Source organism: Anolis sagrei, chromosome 4 (genome assembly GCF_037176765.1).
Source record: "Anolis sagrei isolate rAnoSag1 chromosome 4, rAnoSag1.mat, whole genome shotgun sequence".
NCBI lineage: Eukaryota > Metazoa > Chordata > Lepidosauria > Squamata > Dactyloidae > Anolis > Anolis sagrei.
The window spans coordinates 87429919-87443501 of NC_090024.1; the positions used below are offsets into that span (position 1 = coordinate 87429919).

Sequence of the window (13583 nt, forward strand, 5' to 3'; positions counted from 1 at the left end):
CACCTGGCAGATACCCATGACGCTCAGGGATTTTTCAAAGCCACAAAGGTCATCTATGGACCAAGAAACCATGGCATACAGCCTCTACGCTCATCAGATGGAACCAAACTCCTGAAGGACCAAAAATCAATTGCACTACGTTGGATATAATTATAATATCATATTATTAATAGTAGTATTATATCGTATTACATTATAATATTATCAATATTATATGTATATTATATTATATTATATTGTTGTTGTTGTTCATTCATTCAGTCATCTCCGACTCTTCGTTACCTCATGGACCAGCCCACACCAGAGCTCCCTGTCGGCCGTCACCACCCCCAACTCCTTCAAGGTCAGTCCAGTCACTACAAGGATGCCATCCATTCACCTTGCCCTTGGTCGGCCCCTCTTTCTTTTACCTTTCACTTTCCCCAGCATAATTATCTTCTCTAGGCTTTGCTGCTCCTCATGATGTGGCCAAAGTACTTCAACTTTGTCTCTAGTATCCTTCCCTCCAATGAACAGTCCGGGCTTTATTTCCTGGAGGATGGACTGTTTGGATCTTCTATTCTATTCTATTCTATTCTATTCTATTCTATTCTATTCTATTCTATTCTATTCTATTCTATTCTATTCTATTATAGCACAGTGCAGGAGACAAGATGGAACTGCCTTACTGGCCCCTCTCCTCACTCTGATCTCAGAGCAGCAGTTTGTGCTGGGGGGGGGGGGGTTCCCAAATGATGACACTGGAGGCAAGATGCAACTACCTTCATGGCCCCTCTCTTCACTCTGATCTCAGAGCAGCAGTTGGTGCAGGAGTGGGGGGGCTCCCAATTGATGACACTGGAGGCAAGATGGAACTGCCTTCATGGTCCCTCTCTTCACTCTCTTCACACACGATAATAATAATAATACCAGTAACCATATATCAGCTGACCCTATTTCAGAGGATTTGTCAATCTTACTTCTTATAAATAAATATCTCTACACTACAGACTCAGTTTCCTACACAATTAATCCTAAATGTTGCCAGTCTGTGAGAGACTGGGAATTGTAAGAATCTTGAGTGTGCATTCTAGTTCAAGAAAGGGAAACCTCTGATAAGTTCTACATAAAACAAAAGCTACAAACCTAGCATGCCAGGAAGTAGGAGGACAACGTGGTTTCCATCTCCTGTCCTCTGATAGTGCAGGTGGACACCATTCACTTCAACTTTTGCTGAGGTCACTGCAGTGCTAGAAAAAAATATCCCCCCAAAGAAAGATTCAGAATTTTAGCTCAATTGTATTGAAGCTGTTTAACAAATAGATAGCTATCGGTCACAGATGTTGACTTGCAATTGATATGAGAGATAATAATAATAATACTTTATTTATACCCCGTGACCATCTCCCCAAGGGGACTCAGGGCAGCTTACATGAGGACAAGCTCAACAACACATCAGTAAAAACAAAACAGCAAGCAAATAAAACAGTACAATCAATATAACTTACATATAAACAATAACACAGAGAATTTAAAACCTTATGGCCGGGCCAGATGTAATAAATTAAAAAAATTAAAATAAACACTGGGTGTGAACAGAGGTAGGATGTATCTAAGCAGGAGGGTTTTAAAAGATAATGTAGGGAGACCAACCCAACAGGTAGTAAAGTGCTTCTGAGATACCCAAGTGTGTGGCGTGTGTACAAATGCTCAGAGTCCCAAGAATAGCTTTCTACTAAAAAGAGAAGCAAATACCTCAATTTAAAATAAAGCAATGGGAAGCAGTTAACGGCAGACTGGACTCTCAAGTGAACTTGGAATACTTATTATTAATGCTAATATATTAACACTAACATGGATGTTCACCACAGATGTTAATAATTTCAGTGAATTCTACAGAACTAAGCAGTTATAGTAGCCATTATAATGTTACATTTTCATAGTTACATTTCCCCCTTCAAAAGTCTATTATTATTATTATTATTATTATTATTATTATTATTATTATATCCAGGCATCAACTCCCCATCCCCAAAACTGACAAACCAAAGTAATGGTTGACACATTAATTCCAAGCTTAAGGACTATGAGCATTTTCTCCATGATGTGTGTATATTTTATGACTTGGGATTGTGATTCATTGACAGAAGATAGGCTCTAGTTTGGCATCACTGCAGAAAAGATCTAAGTCACTATAAAAGATTTTTTTGTGATTAAGAGCCGAAGATCTGCATGTACCAGAATATGTTACCCCTTGTTATACCATCAAATCATAAATTCTGCCTTCTACTAAGGCACTACAGTAAAGCCCTACGTGGTTTGGGTTCAAGTTACCTACAAGATTGCTTTCTTCTGCACTTTAGGATACTGAGATCCTATGGTGTGTGGGTACTCCAACCAGCCAGAACCCAAATGGAGAGTGTCAACCAGAGGATCTTTTCATTGGCCGCCCCAAGATTGTGGAATGGGATTGTGGAATGATCTGCTGGAGATTCCAGAGGAATTCTCTCCTGACGTTTCACCCACATCTATGACAGGCAACTTCAGAGGTTGGGAGGTCTGTTGGAAACTAGACAAGTGGCGGTTATATATCTGTGGAATATCCAGGGTAAGACAGTAAATAAAGAGCAATACTTTAAAAAAATGCCAGGGGAATTCCAGACAGGAAACAATCAGGGCAGCTGACATCTCCCAACAAAGGATTCTCCCAGGCAGGAATCAGCCAGGCTTTGAAGCTGCAAGGCCATTCGATGCTAATCAAGGCTGTCAATTGCAACATTCACACTTGTCTCAAACACACAAGAGTTCTTTCTCCCACCCTGGACATTCCACACATATCTAAACCCCACTTAGCTAGCTTCCAACAGACCTCACAACTTCTTCGGATGCCTACCATAGATATGGGTGAAATGTCAGGCGATAATTCTTCTGGAACATGGCCACACAGCCTGGAAAACTCACAGCAACAATTATTATTATTATTATTATTATTATTATTATTATTATTATTGGGGTCTTCTGGAGCTGGGGGCCCTTCCATACAGCCTTATATCCCAGAATACCAAGGCAGGAAATCCCACATTATCTGAGTGTGGACTCAGATAACCCAGTTCAAAGCAGATATTGTGGGATTTTCTGCCTTGATATTCTGGGATACAGGGCTGTGTGGAAGGGCCTGGGAAAGTGTGACTTGCCCAGGCTCAACCAGTAGATTTCCACTACAGAATGAGGAACTGAATTCTCTTTTCCAGAGCCGCAGTCCAATGTTTAAAGCACTGCACCACATTGGCTCTCTGTGCAGGTTGGGAGATGTATTTCCCAGCTAGCAGGTTCTAGTGTCAAACTTCAAACCCCAGGATCCCACAGGATGTTTCTTTAATTATACAATGTAAATGAGATCACACAGATGTTGGGGACTACATCTCAGATCTACGGCCTACAAAGAATGCATTCTGTGGATGGGTTATATCTGTTTACATTAGTATAAGATAGGGGAGAGCAAAGTGTAGCTTTAGCGTGATTTCAGGCCCTTCCACGCAGCCCTATATCTACTTTTAACTGGAATATATGACAGTGTGGACACAGATAATCCAGTTCAAAGCAGATGTTGTGGGATTTTCTGCCTTGATATTCTGGAATATAGGGCTGTGTGGAAGGATCCTTCTGTTTAAACTGCTCACCCTCTGACCCAGACAGTGTTAAATGCTGAGTCTTAAGATCATTTAAGGCAAAAAGTATGATAGCTAAGGCTCAATGCTGGTTGCGCAACGCAGGTCAGAATTACACTCGCACAGTGAGTGAGAGATGCTGATGCGTGCTATAAACTTAACTATTGCTAACTGTCATTTAAAATATTTATTTATTTATTTATTTAAAAACATTTATATTCTGCCATTCTCACCCCGAAGAGGACTCAGGGTGGAGCACAGTATATACATGGCAAACATTCAATGCCGGGACACAAATTCACATACAATACATAAACATTAAAAAAAAAAATCAAAGTATTAAAGTACACCATTTCAAACCGTCCTAGTCATCTGCATCAAGTCTAATTAGCATGGTCATCTTTCCTATTGCCGCTTTATTGCCCTGTCCCGAAAGCTTGGTCCCACAACCAAGTTTTTACCATCCTTTTAAAGGACAGGAGGGAGGGGGCCAACCAGATCTCACCAGGGAGTTCCATAGCCGGGGAGCCATCACCAAGAAGGCTCTGTCTCTCGTCCCCACCAATCACGCCTGTGACAATGGCGACACAGAAAGCAGGGCCTCCCCGGAGGATCTTAATCTCTGCGATGGTTCATAGGGGAAGATGCATTTGGACAAGTAATTTGGGCCGGGACCGTATAGGGCTTTATAGGCCAAAGCCAGCACTTTGAATTGTTCCCGGTAGCAAACTGGCAGCCAGTGGAGCTGGCGTGACATGGGAGTTGTGTGCTCCCTGTATGCTGCCCCAGTTATTAACCTGGCTGCCTCTCGTTGGACTATTTGAAGCTTCCGAGCAGTCTTCAAAGGCAACCCCATGTAGAGTGTGTTACCATTCTTACCATTCTTCACTATCACTCAAACTTAACTTAATTAGATGTGGATGAAGCGTGCTATAAACTTAATGCTGTCTTAGGCATGTCTTCGCTTCTCTAATTCTGACCCACGTTGTGCAACCAGCATTGGGTCCCAGCTATCATACTTTTGCCTCATTTTTAAAAAATCCATAAGTTGACTGGGTTTTTTAAGGTAGAGAGGGGAACAATCCAAGTGGACTATGGAGGTATCCAAACAGTAGGTAACTGGTCCCCAGACTAGGCAAAATTGCCCCTAATAGAGCAGTAAGGGATTTGCATATGTAAATAATTTTTGATGAAGACTGTCTTTACTGAAGTGGACCTTGGGGATGCCTTAAGATGTTCACGGCATGCTCAGAAAGTGAATCTTTCTGTACACAGAATTGTATTCTATTGCTTCAACAAATTGAAACAAGGGTTTATAACTTGATAGTTCCCACTGTGTTGGGAGGTCATTTGAACAATAAATAGAAATCAAGCAAATAAGGTTATCTCACACATGGCTATTCGAGGAATCTCATAGTGTCCTTCTGTTGTTTAAGGTTCAAAAAGTTCTCTGCTCTTTGTCCAGAATAGATAAGAGAGAAAAGATCCCGTCATACCTAATCTGCAAGAAGAACCGGAATAGCCGCAATGTCATCTTTCTCTCAAACTCTCATAAGTAGCAAAACTTTAATTATATGACCAGGCTATCTCCAGATGTTAATCGCTGTGACCCAGCAGCCGAGAAAAGTTGTAGGCGGGTCCTCCAAAAAAATCCCCCAGATACTGCTTCTATTTCATCATCGGGACAGCAGCAGATGGAGAAATAGAAAGACCATAAAGTCTTCTCTCTCCCATTATTACAGCTTCAGCATGGAGCGATCGACCTTAGAGACAATCACTTTTTGCCAAGCTGCCCCAATGAGAAACAGCAATATGCCAATGACATCGTCATCTGTGTGCATTCAGAAAAAGACCTACAATCCACTCTAAACACCTTTGCAGACGCTTACGAGAAGCTCAGCCTGTCACTGAACATTGAGAAAACCGAAGTGCTCTTTCAGCAGTCACCAGCCAATCCGTCCGCAATGCCAGAAATACAGCTCAATGGTGTAACATTACAAAATGTTGATCATTTCTGCTACCTTGGCAGCCATCTCTCCACAAAAGTCAACATTTACACTGAAATACAACACCGCCCGAGCTCTGCGAGTGCAGTATTTTCCTGAATGAAGCACAGAGTGTTTGAGGACTGGGACATCCGTAGGGATACCAAAGAGCTTGTTTGTAAAACTATTGTCCTCCCAACCCTGCTATATGCCTGTGAAACGTGGACAATCTACAGATGTCACATGCAACTCTTGGAACGATTCCACCAGAGGGCCCCATTTGCCTTGACAATCTGGGTTATATGGCTGTGTGGAAGGGCCGTCAGGCTGGATCCACACTGCCCTATATCCCAGGCTCTGATCCTACATTATCCGCTTTGAACTGGATTATATGAGTCCACACTGCCAGGTAATCTGGGATAAGGAGATAATCTGGGATCAGATCTTGGGATATAGATCCAGCTTCATTCTTTATATGCAAACATTCCAAAATCAGAAGAAACAAAATCCACCCAAAATCCAAAACACTCATTTCGGATCAAAGACATACAAACAAATTGGTATTAATGTATTGTTGAAGGCTTTCATGGCTGAAATCACTAGGTTCTTGTGGGTTTTTTCGGGCTATATGGCCATGTTCTAGAGGCATTTTCTCCTGACGTTTCACCTGCATCTATGGCAAGCATCCTCAGAGGTAGTGAGGTCTGTTGGAAGTAGGAAAATGGGTTTATATATCTGTGGAATGACTGGGGTGGGGCAAAGAGCTCTTCTCTGCTGGAGCTAGGTGTGAATGTTTCAACTGACCACCTTCTTTAGCATTAGAAAAGGACAAGAGGGATCCTCTCACCTCTGCAGGAGTCTACCGTATACCATGCAGCTGTGGACAAGTCTACATGGGGATCACCAAACGCAGCATTGCCCAAACACGAATCAAGGAACATGAAAGGCACTGCAGACTACTTCAACCAGAGAAGTCAGCCATAGCAGAGCACCTGATGAACCAGCCTGGACACAGCATATTATTTGAGAACACAGAAATGCTGGACCACACCAACAACCACCATGTCAGACTACACAGAGAAGCCATTGAAATCCACAAGCATGTGGACAATTTCAACAGAAAGGAAGAGACCATGAAAATGAACAAAATCTGGCTACCAGTATTTAAAAACTCAAAAATTACAACAGCAAAACAGCAGAGAAGAAACAACCAGGCACATCTTAACACCTCTCAACAAAAGATTCCCCCAGGCTCAGCCAGGCCTTCTAATGCTAATGAAGGTGGTCAGTTGAAACATTCACACCCAGCTCCAGCAGAGAAGAGCTCTTTGCCCCACCCCAGCCATTCCACAGATATATAAACCCATTGTCCTAATTCCAACAGACCTCACTACCTCTGAGGATGCTTGCCATAGATGCAGGCGAAACGTCAGGAGAAAATGCCTCTAGAACATGGCCATATAGCCCGAAAAAACCCCACAAGAACCTAAATTGGTATTATTCTGCTGTTAAAAGGTTGCATTCAGAAATCCAAGAACCCTGGTGGACTTTGACCTCCATATAATCCAGGTTATCACAGCAAATAATCCATTTATCTGCTTTGAACTGGATTATATGAGTCTTCACCAAGCATGGGCAAACTTGGGCCCTCCAGGTGTTTTGGACTTCTGTTAGGCTGTTAGGAATGGTGGGAGTTGAAGTCCAAAACACCTGGAGGGCCCAAGTTTGCCCCTGCTTGGTGTAGAAACAATGCAGTTTGACTTTACTTGCATTTACACATTGCTGGGGGGGGGGGGTGTTGTAGTTTGGGTGTCAGCACTGCTGCTGTGGAGCAGAGAAGGCTCTTGCTGAACTACAACTCCCAGAATCCTATAGCCTTAGAAACTTCCTACAGCGAGCCAATCTTGGTCACCAACCAGAGGCGAGTGAGCAGGCTGCCCTTTCCGCCCTTGGTCCCTTTGTGAGCAGGCTTTTACCTGTAGAGAGCGGTGGGCGCCCTCGGGGGAGAAGGGGAGAGGTGGGCCAAGAGGTGGCGCAGCACACTGGAGCCTCTGGAGCGAGCCATCTTCCCGGAAAGCCTGCCTGCCGCTCGGCCTCCGTCTGGCAACGCCCCCGGTGGCTCCCTCCCTGCAGGAAGCAAGGGGCTGCCAAGCCAACAGGAGAGAGTCTCGCCGGCCCAATCGCTGCCCAGCGCCGCCCCCAGGCTTTGTGCCGCCTGAGGCACAGCCTGAGGCACTCACTCACTCATTGGGAGAATCCTACAGCTGGAAGAGACCCAAAGCCAGAGGCTCCACCACCCACTATTTATTTAATTATTATTTACTTCGCTTATATACCGCAGTTCTCAGCCTAATGGCGACTCATTGCGGTGTACAACATAGAAAAACAGGTGCAAAATACAAACATAAAATAAAATAATCCGCAGTACATCATTATCAAAACATCTCATCAAAAACATCAACATTACTACAAAGCCATTCCGAGTCGTCTCATCGTCAAGTTCACAATCCGATACCATTTCCGTTGTTCCATTCCTGTGGTCAAGTTACCAGTCATTGCACTTCTATTCAAATGCCTTCTTAAACAACCAGGTCTTTAGCTTCCTGCGGAATATCAACAGGGAGGGGGCTAGCCTGATGTCTACGGGAAGGGTGTTCCACAGCCGAGGAGCCACCACCGAGAAGGCCCTATCTCTCGTCCCCGCCAGCCGTGCCTGTGATGCAGGCGGGATCGAGAGCAGGGCCTCCCCGGAAGATCTCAAAGTCCTCGTGGGCTCATAGGCCGAGAGGCGGTCAGTTAGGTATCTTGGGCCGGAACCGTTTAGGGCTTTATAGGCCAATGCCAGCACCTTGAATTGAGCCCGGTAGCAGATCAGCAGCCAGTGGAGCTGGTACAGCAGGGGGTTGTATGCTCCCTGCGCCCTGCTCCTGTTAGTATCATGGTGCCGCACATTGGACCAGTTGGAGCTTCCGGGCCGTCTTCAAGGGCAACCCCACGTAGAGAGCATTGCAGTAGTTTAAACGGGATGTAACCAGAGCGTGGACTACCGTGGCCAAGTCAGACTTCCCAAGGTACGGGCGCAGCTGGCGCACGAGCCTAAGCTGTGCAAATGCTCCCCTGGTCACCGCCAAGACCTGGGGCTCCAGGCTCAGCGATGAGTCCAGGATCACACCCAAGCTGCGAACCTGCGCCTTCAAGGGGAGTGCGACCCCATCCAGCACAGGCTGTAACCCTATACCCTGTTCGGCCTTGCAACTGACCAGGAGTACCTCACTATTCTACTACCCAACAGCTCTGGCTCAGAGGCCCCATCTACACTGCTACATAATCCAGTTTCTGGATCCAGGTGACTCTATGCGCCCTATATCTCAGGATCTGATCCCAGAAGATAATCTGGCAGCGTGGAAAAGCTGGAAGGTGTCTCCAGGAGGGTGACTAAAATGATCAAGAGTCTGGAGGACAAGAAGAGACCCCCAGAAATTAGCGATTGGATAGAAAAAGTTGTAGATATTAAAAATATGGACAGGTTAACATACCTAAGATCAAAAAAACAAAGGGACCCCAATAAAAGAAACTGACTGGACAAAAGTGACAAATTATTTGAAACAGAAAAATGGAAATGTAATAATATAAAAGGAAGTGAAAACAGGAGAGAAGAAAAGACAAGATAAAAGAAAGAAGAGGAAAAACCACTTGGAAGATACTCAGGAAGTCAATAAAGGAGACTACACCACCCTGCTCCTGATTTTCTTTTCTCTCTCTTTCTTTCCTCCTCCTCCTCCTCCTCCTCTTCTCCTTCTCTTCCTCCTTCTCCTTCTTCTTCTCCTTCTTCTTCTTATTCTCCTTCTTCTCCTTCTTCTTCTCCTCCTCCTCCTTCTCCTTCTTCTTATTCTCCTTCTTCTCCTTCTCCTTCTCCTCCTTCTCCCTCTCCTTCTCCTCCTCCTTCTTCTTTTCCTCTTTAAGTGCTATGATATATTTCTCTCTTTTTTTCTTCTTTCTTTTTTTCTTTCTTAACATTTTTGCATTGTAAAAAAAAGACCTTCAATAAAGATTATTTTTTAAAAAAGAGTCTGGAGAACAAACCCTATGAGGAGCAGCTTAAAGAGCTGGGCATGTTTAGCCTGCAGAAGGGAAGGCTGAGAGGAGACATGATTGGGTTGTTGTAGGTTTTTTCAGGCGATATGTCCATGTTCTAGAGGCATTCTCTCTGATGTTTCGCCTGCATCTATGGCAAGCATCCTCAGAGGTAGTGAGGTCTGTTGGAACTAGGGAAATGGGCAAAACGTCAGGAGAGAATGCGTCTAGAAAATGGCCATATAACCCAAAAAAACCTACAAAAACCCAGTGATTCTGGCCATGAAAGCCTTCGACAATACATTGAACATCTCTACGGAGACATTATTTATTTATTTAAAACATTTATATTCCGCCCTTCTCATCCCGAAGAGGACTCAGGGCAGAGCACAGCATATACACAGCAAATATTCAATGCCGGGATACAAATTCGCATCCACATACATAAATATTTAAAAAATTTTTTATCAAAATATTAAAATACACCATTTTAAACCGTCCTAGTCGTCCGCATCAAATCTAATTGGCCTGGTCATCTTTCCTATTGCCGCTTTATTGCCCTGTCCTGAAAGCTTGGTCCCACAGCCAAGTTTTTACCATCCTTCTAAAGGACAGGAGGGAGGGGGCTGACCCGATCTCACCAGGAAGGGAGTTCCATAGCCGGGGAGCAAGCACTGAGAAGGCCCTGTCTCTCTTCCCCACCAATCGCGCCTGTGACAATGTCGGGACGGAAAGCAGGGTCTCCTCAGAGGATCTTAATCTCTGCGATGGTACATAGGGCCATGTATCAAGATAAAAGAGTGAAGAGTAAAGACATCACACTGGCAACGAAGATCCGCATAGTAAAAGCAATGGTATTCCCCATAGTCACCTACGGATGTAAGAGCTGGACCATAGGGAAGGCTGAGCGAAGGAAGATAGATGCTTTTGAACTGTGGTGCTGGAGGAAAGTTCTGAGAGTGCCTTGGACAGCGAGAAGCTCCAACCAGTTCATACTTCAGGAAATAAAACCCTACTGCTCATTGGAGGGACGAATAGTAGAGGCAAAGATGAAGTATTTTGGCCACATCATGAGAAGAAAGGAAAGCTTAGAGAAGAGAATGATGCTGGGGAAAATGGAAGGAAAAAGGAAGAGGAGGCGACCAAGGGCAAGATGGATGGATGGTTTCCTTAAAGTGACTAGCTTGACCTTGAAGGAGCTGGGGTGTGACGGCCGACAGGGAGCTCTGCCGTGGGCTGGTCCATAAGGTGAAGAAGAGTCGGAAACGACTGAATGAATGAACAACAACATCAAGATGTAAGGGGAAGTCATGGGGAGGAGCGAGCAGGCTTGTTTCCTGCTGTCCTGGAGACTAGGAACAATGGCTTCAAACTACAGGAGAAAAAAATCCCACCTGAACATTAGGAAGAACTTCCTAACTGTGAGAGCTGTTCAGCAATGGAACTCACTGCCCTGGAGTATGGTGATAGGCGCCTTCAGTGGAGGCTTTTAATCAGAGGCTGGATGGCCACCTACAGGGGATGCTTTGAATGCAATTTCCAACCCCCTGCCAAGAAGCAGGGAAATCACATTCAACCCCCCCACACACACACACGCACACAGATGGCCACCCTGCTTCTGTTTAAAAGCCTCCAAAGAAGGAGCCTCCATCACACTCTGGGGCAGAGAGTTCCACTGCTGAACAGCTCTCACGGCCAGGAAGTTCTTCCTAGTGTTCACATGGAATCTCCTTTCTTGTAGTTTGAAGACATTGTTCTGTGCCCTAGTCTCTAGGGCAGCAGAAAACAAGTGTGCTCCCTCCTCCCTATGACTTCTTCTCACATATTTATACATGGCTATCATGTCTTCTCTCAGTCTTCTCTTCTTCAGGCTTCTTCAGAGAGTAGAGTTTTCTGTTTGTCTCTCATTTCTTATTCATTTAATTTTTACAAGATTGTTAAACATTTCTTAATTGACTGTCCAGCATATACTGAACTGCGAGACCGATATTTACATCCAATATTATCCAACTGCAGGTCCCCCAACAGAAATGATATTCTGACATCCCTCTTGCAAGGGCAGGAAAGATCCAACATAATCAGAATAAGCCTTTTTATTCTGAAAGCTATTGAGAAAAGAGCAGATTTCCTGAAAGAAGAACCAGGAAAACTAAGAACTAAGGACAGCTTCCCCACAATTGCCCCTTTGCTGCCTTGCTGCATTAGTCACCGCTGAAACATTTGGAAAACTTTATCTTTGAGTCCATCGTGTTAGTAGTCTTGGCCAATTTCATCCAACTCTGCATCACTGAAACCCAGTTTACAGGCACAGTCTTTCCAATGCTTTCACATGTTGCTCCTTACAATGTTGAGATGTGTGTCAGAAACAGGAGCAGTGCTCTCTGGTGGTGGAGAAAAGGAAGGGTGAATAACCAATGACAGAATAGAATTTCCTCCTTTCCCACAGACAAATCTCCCAGTGTATTAAAAGTGTATTAAGACCAGATAGTGAAGATTAAATCCATTAGAACATGGAAAACATACTGTTTTAAAAAATCACTCTTTTTCACCTGCTACTAAGGAGGTTGTTCAGGTCCTGAATCGGTGCTTGGCCGCTGTGACGGTCTGGATGTGGGCGACCAAATTGAAATTGAATCCAGACAAGACAGAGGTCCTCCTGGTCAATTGTAAGGCCGAACAGGGCATAGGGTTACAGCCTGTGTTGGACAGGGTTTCGCTCCCCCTGAAGATGCAAGTTTGCAGCTTGGGTGTGATCCTGGATTCATCGCTGAGCCTGGAACCCCAGGTTTTGGTGGTAACCAGGGGAGCATTTGCAGTTAAAACTTGTGCGCCAGCTGCGCCCATACCATGGAAAGTCTGACTTGGCCATGGTAGTCCATGCTCTGGTTACATCCTGTATATACTACTGCAATGCACTCTACGTGGGGTTGCCTTTGAAGACTGCCCGGAAGCTTCAAATGGTCCAACAGATGGCAGCCAGATTACTAACAGGAGCGGTGCTCAGAGAGCATACAACTCCTCTGTTGCACCAGCTCCACTGGCTGCCAGTCTGCTACCGGGCACAATTCAAAGTGCTGGCTTTAGCCTATAAAGCCCTAAACAGTTCTGGCCCAATTTACCTTTCTGAACACATCTCCCCTTATGAACTGTTAGGACTTTAAGATCATCTGGGGAAGCCCTGCTCTTGATCCCGCCTACGTCACAAATATGTTTGGTGGGGACGAGAGACAGGGCCTTCTCAATGGTGGCCCATCGGCTATGGAACGCCCTTCCTAGAGACGTTAGATTGGCTCCCTCCCTCTTAACATTCTGGAAAAGAGTCAAGACCTGGCTATTCGAACAAGCGTTTGAAAATGCAATGTAAGAGACATAGGAACTTGGAACGACTGGACGAGATGAATAATGTTTTTAATTAGGAGACACAAATGTCTTATGTTTTTATTACTTATGTTTGGTTTTATACTATGTATTAATGCTGGGAAGCCCTGGCCCTTGAGCGCTCCAGCTGGAGGTCAGCTGTGACGAGCAGTGCTGCAGAATTTGAAGAGGCACAAATGGAGGATGAAAGAGAGAAACGTGCCAAGAGGAAGGCGCGCCAAGTCAACCCCGACCGAGACTGCCTCCCACCTGGAAACCAATGCCCTCACTGTGGGAGAAGATGCAGGTCAAGAATAGGGCTCCACAGCCACCTACATACCCACCGCCAGTACACCGATCTTGGAAGACAATCCTACTCAGACAACAAGGCATCGCCTAAGTAAAGTAAGTAATGTTTTATGATGTTCTTGGGCATCGAATCGGTGCCTCTGTAAACTACCCTGAGCCGCCTGAGGGCTGAGAAGGGCAGTATACAAATATAGTAAGTAAGTAAGTAAAT

The 13583-nt window shown here is 44.7% G+C and overlaps 1 protein-coding gene across 1 annotated transcript in view; it reads right to left on the bottom strand.

The window, feature by feature from the left end:
- The window catches only part of BPHL (biphenyl hydrolase like), a 30683-nt gene extending 22921 nt beyond the window's left edge, over positions 1-7762 (bottom strand). Inside the window, exons 1-2 of the mRNA XM_060774751.2 lie at positions 7609-7762; positions 1126-1229 (exon numbers count right to left, since the gene is read on the bottom strand). Coding sequence (XP_060630734.2) covers positions 1126-1229; positions 7609-7697 — 193 coding nt within the window. The 5' untranslated portion in view covers positions 7698-7762. The remainder of the gene's footprint in view (positions 1-1125; positions 1230-7608) is intronic.
- Positions 7763-13583: the final 5821 nt, after the last annotated feature.